This window comes from Marmota marmota, unplaced genomic scaffold (assembly GCF_001458135.2).
Source record: "Marmota marmota marmota unplaced genomic scaffold, marMar, whole genome shotgun sequence".
Lineage (NCBI taxonomy): Eukaryota > Metazoa > Chordata > Mammalia > Rodentia > Sciuridae > Marmota > Marmota marmota.
The window spans coordinates 35536775-35544985 of NW_025999977.1; the positions used below are offsets into that span (position 1 = coordinate 35536775).

Sequence of the window (8211 nt, forward strand, 5' to 3'; positions counted from 1 at the left end):
AGAGAGAGAGAGAGAGAGAGAATTTTTTTTTTAATGTTTATTTTTTAGTTTTCGGCGGACACAACATTTTTGTTTGTACGTGGTGCTGAGGATCGAACCCGGGCCGCACGCATGACAGGCGAGCGCGCTACCGCTTGAGCCACATCCCCAGCCCAACAACCTGTACTTTTGGGACCACATATCTCTTAGAGAGTAACTCTTATATCATCTCTCTTAAAGTTCACTATAAGCCTATAAGTACAATTATTATTACTCTCTTACAGAAAATGAAAACGAGGCTTACAGAGGTTAACTACCAGAGCTACAAATTGACAGAGTTGAGCTCCGGAGCCAAGCAGTCACATTTTAGAACCTACACTGTCACAAATAAATAGCCAAGTGTTTGAATAAATCATAAGCTATCTCACTCTTCTACTCATCACATACATGCATGCTTACTTCTAGTAAGAGAGGTGGAAGAAATCCAAAACTGACACATCCATCCTTACCTGTGTCTGCCTCATTGCCCGATCCACTCGCCGCGTACTTCCTCGCTCAAGTTTCGTCCGGAGGATCAAGGCTGATGTCTGAATGGCCCAGAACTTCGGTTGTGAAAGCAAACACTGATAGAAGAGGAAGAAAGAAGGATAAGCTAGAGATCATATTGTGAGTAGGGGAAATTTAACTCTTGCAAAAATATCAGAATATAGCCAAATGCAGATTTGACAATCTAAGCAAACACAGGCAAAGGGCTCTCCTTTTTTTCAATTTACATTAAAGAAAATCATGCTAAAACATCAAAATGCTTTCTGGGATTAAGATCCAATATTAATTGAAATGCTTTCTTTTTTTTAAGAGAGAGAGAGAGAGAGAGAATTTTTTAATATTTATTTTTTAGTTATCGGCGGACACAACATCTTTATTTGTATGTGGTGCTGAGGATCGAACTCGGGCCGCACGCATGCCAGGCGAGCGCCCTACCACTTGAGCCACATCCCCAGCCCAATTGAAATGCTTTCTTAGAAGAGGCATCTTAAACAAGACTGGTCTATACAAAAATTTGAATATACACATAATGAAACTTAACCCCAGAGAAAAGCTGTCATGGCCACCAATTCAGAGGGCATGGCAGAAACCACTAAATATGACAAGTAGTGAGAAATAAAGTGCATGGTTTGGGTGAAACAAACTGTGATAAACAAGGACAACTTGGCATAATGAATACAATTTAAGTTCTCTTTGAAGGTGACTTAGAATCCAATGTTTTCCCTGGGTAGACACTCCCAACAATAACTTTCATTTTCTTGTTGTCTGTTTCTAAACAAATATTTCCTTGTTTCCAAAAACTGGGTATGAAAAGCAAACTAGTTAAAGTCCAATTAATCATTCAAAACCTAGCTGCCCATTAAGAAGCATCTGGGAATCATCTGGCAAGTAAATAACATCTGAAAGCAGGCTCTAAGCATCAGTGCTTTAAAAAAAAAAACCTCCCTAGGTCATTTTGGGGGGTGGGGAGATGTTCTAGGGACTGAACCCAGGGCACTTTATCACTGAGCTACATCCCCAGCCCTTCTTTTTTTATTTTGAAGCAGGGTATTGCTATGTTGCTGAGGCTGGCCTGGAACTCTCCATCCTCCTACTTTAGCCTTCCAAGTGACTGGGATTATAGGCATGCATACCACACCTGGCTCCCCAGGTAATTCTTAAGTGTGACCAACCTGAAGAATTATTAGGCTAAAACAACACAAGTGTTTGTCTTTAGTCAAATTCATTCATTAAAGGTTAGCAATAAGCCTTTCAACATGGCATAAACTATATCAAAGTCACTACAACTCTTTACTGTACTCTGCCCAGCTCTCTTCACTTATTTGTACTAACTGCATGGCCCCTCCAGGCATTTGAATTGTTAACCTCTAATCTAGAATAATCCCCCTTACAATTAAGAGGGAAATGAAGCTCCAACATATGAAAGTAACTGTTCAGTATCACACCTTCGGTAACAGTGAAAACTGATACCTACGCTTGGTCTTCTGAGACCCAGAACATCTTTTTATCATTTTATAACTTTTTCTGAATGAAATTTTGATAATTTAAATAGTCAAATTAAGATATGACCAACTGGGCTGGGGATGTGGCTCAAGCGGTAGCATGCTCACCTGGCATGTGCGGGGCACTGGGTTCGATCCTCAACACCACAAAAAATAAAAAATAAAGATATTGTGTCCATCTAAAACTAAAAAATAAATATTAAAAAAAAAAAAGATATGACCAACTTCGGGCTGGTGATGTAGCTCAGCTGGTAGAATGCACAAGGCCCTGGGTTCACTCTCCGGCACCACAGGGGGAAAAAAAAAAAAAAGATATGATTAACTTTCAAAAATGGATGACAACTTGGGGCCGGGGTTGTGGCTCAGTGATAGCATGCATGAAGCACTGGGCTCAATCCCCGGCACCACATAAAAATAAAAACAAATAAAATAAAGGTACTGTGTCTATCTACAACTAAAAAATATAAATATTTTTTTAAAGAAATGGATGATAACTACCCAGGAAAATTCGAAAGTAGAGTAATAAAGGTGACTTGGCAAAGAATCTTGAAATAGAAGAAGAGTAAGCAAAGAATCTGAAAATAAGAGAGCAAAAGCAAAAGAATGGGGCCCTACAAAAGTTTATTTATGAATTCACTTGAGCATCTACTGTATACAAGGCAGTGTGCACTGGGCTTAGGGAGAGTAGCAAGCAATAAAGACAAGACCCCTGGCCCCATAAAACTCACAATCTAAAACAATATTTTATTAAATAATCTTATTCTTCTAAATTAACTTTGAATATTGAAATATTTTTATCTCCTTAAAATATAGCTTACAAAATTAATGTATAATCTTAGTGACTCCATTAACTTAACCCTACAAAAAGAATACATTTACCACAATAAATAGGTGTGTATGGCACTATAAAGATATGAATAATGATATAAAAGGCATTAAAAAGAAAACAGAAGTCATTATTTTCTGGGCATGGTGGTGCACACCTATAAACCCACCCACTTAGGAGGCTGAAACAGGAGGATCACAAGTGCAAGGCTAGCCTCAGCAATTTAGTGAGACTGTCTCAAAATAAAATATAAAAAGGGCTGGGAATATAGCACCCCTGGGTTCAATCCCTAGTACCAGGGGGAAAAAAAGAAAACTAATTGTTAAAATGTGCACTACTTGGCAGAAGATTTTATTATAAAGTGTGATCTCAAAAGTTTTTGAAAGAACTTTTTTCATTAGATAAATCTGCAAACCTGGTTCTACTAGTACAGCTGGCTGAATAGCAGTCTTCTTTTCTTTTTGCCCTATTAAAGGGATTATTATCTGTAAACTCTTGATGACACGATGGAAGAACACTGAGAAACAGGACTGTCCAACAGTGGGGAAGGTCCCCCAAGTCAGTCAAGTATAGATCAGAATCCCAGCTCCACCAAGTTAGCCATGAAGCCTTGGGAAGTTACTTCATACTCACTTCTCAGTTTCTCCTCTCTGAAACTGGAATAATACTCCCACTTCTCACCAAGATGTGAGCATGAAATAAATCTGAGTAGATAAAGGTCAACAAGCCCATGAGAGCAGCCACTAAAGCACATAGGACCGTCCCTCCAGAGCCTTTCCTCCTATAAAACTTTCTCTCAGCATTAACAGAAACATCACCCTCCAGAGCAGGTGGACAAGGTTGCTCAACTCCCACCTGCATCCATCATTTTGCCAACAAGCACAGTGAGGAATACGGATGGGCTCAAGGCACAGACCTTTAACAGAGTTAAAGCCCACCTTTAGAAGGGTTGACCCAAAGATCCATACACCAGAGGGATGAAATGGTTTCCTCAGAAAAAGAACAAAGTCAGACTGTTTTCATCACTGCCATGAGATCAAGAGGTTTGTGCGAGACTTTTATGTGAAGGTCAAAAAGTACATTCTCATTTCACACAAAATGTAAAATGCAATCTGATATTTGAAAGAAGAACCTGACTGGATAACGATCACTGAAGAATGTATCTTTTATCTGTTTAGCTGGGAGATACAGACTAGATACTGCCTGTGTGACTGCAGACAGGCCACACTTAGTATATTGTCTACAACACCATCACCGTGAGGTAAGAAGCCATCGATAATGTGAAACATTAGGTAAGGAAAAAGAAAACTAAACACAAGTTTATACATGGTCTATTGATTTATGAAGAAAATTTCGTTTAAGAAACTGACAGTCTGATAGTTAAGCAACCAAATCCAATGGGAAGAAAACCAACCTCACCTGCCTAAGCAAAAGGTCAAGCCCAGTTGGTGAAAAAGCAAAAACCATAAGCCACCCATAATGGAGAGAGCAATTCAGTCCTCACCATGTACCCTACAGTGGGTCGTTGCTTTGAATTCCACTCAATGTAGAATCTGAGAAGTGATCACTCCACTATCTACATGGCTGGCTCTGTGTCAGCTTCAATGTTAGCTTGTCAGAAAGTCTTCTTGCACCGTATTTCCACAACTCCACCTCTACCCAGTAACTGTCTATCACTGCATTCAGTTTGGATCCTACAGGGCAGACCCCTAGCTATTTGGTCCACCAGTCCCACAGAGACTGCTGGAACACTGCAGGTAAATGAAAAAGGGATAAAGAAAGCGGCTGACAACAGAGGGAAGACAGCAGGGCAGGGAGGGGAAGGAAAGGTACTGGAGACTGATACAACAAGATATATTCCATGCTTTTATAATTATGTCAAAGTGGATTCTACCGTCATGTATAATTAAAAAGAACCAATTTTTTAAAAAAAGAAAAGAAAGGGACTGAGAGTTGAGTTCAGTGTGAGCACTGCAAGTGTGAGGTGAGACTGGGCAACTCAGCAAGACTTTCTCTCAAAAAAGTAAAATGACAAAGACCCAGTGGTATAACACCCCTGGGTTCAATCCCCAGTACTCCCCACAAAAAGGAGGGGGTACAGAGAATGGAATTTTCTTTCTTAGTTTCCTTGGGAAAGGTGTTCTCCATTTTTGAACCTCTTTTTTTTTTCAACTATATGATGATGGGATTTGATCTGATGGCTTCTAAGGTTACTTTTAGCTACAAAACTTTTGTTCTAGCTCAGTGGCACACCCTTATAATCCCATCGGCTAGGGAGGCTGAGGCAGGAGGATCACAAGTTGAAAGCCAGCCTCATCAATGGCGAGGCTCTAAGCAACTCAGTGAGACCCTACCTCTAAGTAAAATACAAAATAGGGCTGGGGATGTAGCCAGTGGTTGAGTGCCCTCTGAGTTTAATCCCTGGTACAAAAAAAAAAAAAAAAAAGAACATGTTTTATTGGTAGTCTNAAAAAAAAAAAAAAAAAAAAATCAGCAAATAAATAAAAGGAAGACCAGTAGGATAAAAGGAAGGGAATCAGAGGGAGGAAAGCAAGGAAGATGAGTGGGAGTGCTAGAGATTGAAATGCAGCAATTATATTATATACATGCATGAATATGGAAACATTATTTATATATATATATATATATATATATACATACATACATACATACATACATACATACACATACACATACTATATAACATACCCACCAGCAACAAAGTAAATTTTCATGATTCTCTCAGAGCCCCCGCATGGGAACTAACACACACACACACACACACACACACACACATTTTATCAGCTAACAATTTTCCACTAATTGCAACATTCCCCTCAGGCCCAGAAAAGCAGCAAGAAAATTTTGTAACACCATCAAAGAGGATCTGCAGTATTGTTTCTACTAAAAATAAATTTCCTTTTCATTCTTATCATGGTAGGTTTCAAATAATCTTCTTGCAGAGGTCACTAGGATTCTTTTATACGACAATCAGTCTACTTCTTTAAACATGAAGGAGCTTTCAGATAAGTTCTTTTTCCATATGAAAATCAAAGCCAGCTCAGAGCCCTCCTTGTGGGTGTATAATTGTCTGGCAATACCAAAGCCAAAACGGATGATGCCCACCCAGGTCAGGCTGACCTTACAAAGCAAGGAACAAAGAAATACTATAAAAAGTAAACATATTCCCCTTTCTATGTAATCTATTTAAAATAGCTCTCATTTTAAATCAGTTCCAAATGACAAGAAGTTAAAAATTCCAAATTAAAGTTATTAACTACTCCCAGCAGAACCCTAGTCCAAATTCCCTATCCTTGCTCTATAGACCATTTAAAAATCTGTCTCAAACCTATTTTTCCCTCCATCTCACTACTGCCCTACACACATCTTCCAATTTGACTCAGGGACTCTAGTGGACCTGACACTCGCCCATCCCCTTGCCTTTGTTCCTGTGGTGCCCTGATCCAAACCCCATCTATCTTCCAAGGTCTGAACTCAAATCCTCCCCTTATGAACAAAGCCTTCTTTGACTGCTCAGTCCTGAATATTTTCTTCTTTTCTTAACAGTTTATTATCAATTTGAGGTTCAAACTGCCTGGTTTCGGTATTACATTTATTTATTAATCTAATCAGGGCTAAATTAAAAATTCCATGAAGGCAAGTTCCATTGTTTTAGACCTTTATTTCTTCCCCGTTACCAAGCCCATGCTGGCCTGACATATCCTGAGCTGCTGGATGCTCTGCTATCACAGTGCTTTTAAAGTTCTTTTTTCTGCTACACAAATTTTCACATAGAAAGCAAAGACAACAGAGTGGTCAATCTGTTGGGTCTTTTGGCTGCCTCAAAAAACAAGACCCGATTCTGGAGATGCTAATTTATCAACACTGCCAGATGTACCTTTCACACTTCCATCAAAAGCAGCCTTCTTTGCTTTTTCTTTTTTTTAAGACAAAATTTTTAAATAAAAAATTACAAAAGTACCTTTTAAATTTTGTTCTAATTAGTTATATGTGACAGTAGATGCAATCTGACATATCATACATACATGGGGTTCTTCTCATTCTTCTGGTTGTGTATGATGTAGAATCACATTGATCGTGTAGTTGTAGTCATATATGCACAAAAAAATATATCATTGAGTCCTCACATTTTTCATCTATAAAAATGATAGGGCTAAATTTTGATTTCTATTCAGTACTACATTCTATGATTATTAAGAACTATTATGTTACATATTTTTCTTGCTCATAAGTAGATGAACTACACTGATTGGTTTAGCAGGAAGAATTGTGTGAGGGGAATTTGCTCTAGATCACTTCATTTAAGTGTATGGAAATGAAAAGCAGGCCTTCTTAGAACCCATGAGCTATCTTCAGACTGAACTCTTCATTCTTTAACTCTGTGCTAATTCATAATGTCAAAGTGAATCTTACCATCATGTACATTATCCACAAGATGTTAACTAAAACAAAACAAAATAACAACAAAAACTACAAGTAAACAGCAGAATGATCTGTAGAGTAGAGAAAAGGGAATAAGAGGAGCAAGGAGAAAAAGGAAAGGAGAAGTATTAGGAACTGAATTCGAGCAAATTATATTCCATGCTTTTTAAATTATGTCAAAATGAATCCTAATGTTTTATATATCTAAAAAGAAACAATAAAAAATTTTAAAAGACCTAAGGGCTTTAGCTTCGATGCAGGCCAAAACCAGAAGCACAAAGCCACAAGTCTGAAGAAAACACTTTAATACAAATATATTAACCATCTTGGCTGTAAGTCCATATCTGGGGACCACAAGCCCATTAAGTACTTTGAAATTAAAATGTACACAATGAAGTCAATACTGTCTATTCTTTAAGATGGTTTAAGAGATCAAATAACTTTGAAATAACAAGGTTGAAATGACCTTGCTATTGATCAAAACTGGTTTTTAATTTTTTATTATTTGATATATGCGGAAGGTTAAAAATAACTAAATATACGTTATGAGGTATAATATAAATACCTGTGAATCTAAGACTGGCTTTTTAACTTGTTATATTTACAAATTCATCCACATTTTTACTTATATCTTTAGTTGATTTATTTTCATTTTACTATTGAATAATATTTCATAATTGTGTTAAAAAGTCACAATTGAGCTGGGCATGGTGGCACACACCTATAATCCCAGTGGCTCGGGAGGCTGAGGCAGGAGGATCTTTGAGTTCAAAGCCAGCCTCAGCAAAAGCAATGTGCTAAGCAACTCAGTGAGACCTTGTCTCTAAATAAAATACAAAATAGGGCTGGGGATGTAGCCAGTGGTTGAGTGCCCTCTGAGTTTAATCCCTGGTACAAAAAAAAAAAAAAAAAAAA

General features: G+C 37.9%; 1 protein-coding gene across 4 annotated transcripts in view; it reads right to left on the minus strand.

Annotated features, from left to right (window-relative positions):
• Positions 1 to 8211, minus strand: part of Ttc27 (tetratricopeptide repeat domain 27) — a 155937-nt gene that overhangs the window by 100152 nt on the left and 47574 nt on the right. For all 4 annotated transcript variants that reach the window (XM_015479784.2, XM_015479785.2, XM_048804572.1 and 1 more), the window contains one exon: positions 489 to 602. In XM_015479784.2, coding sequence (XP_015335270.1) covers positions 489 to 602 — 114 coding nt within the window. The remainder of the gene's footprint in view (positions 1 to 488; positions 603 to 8211) is intronic.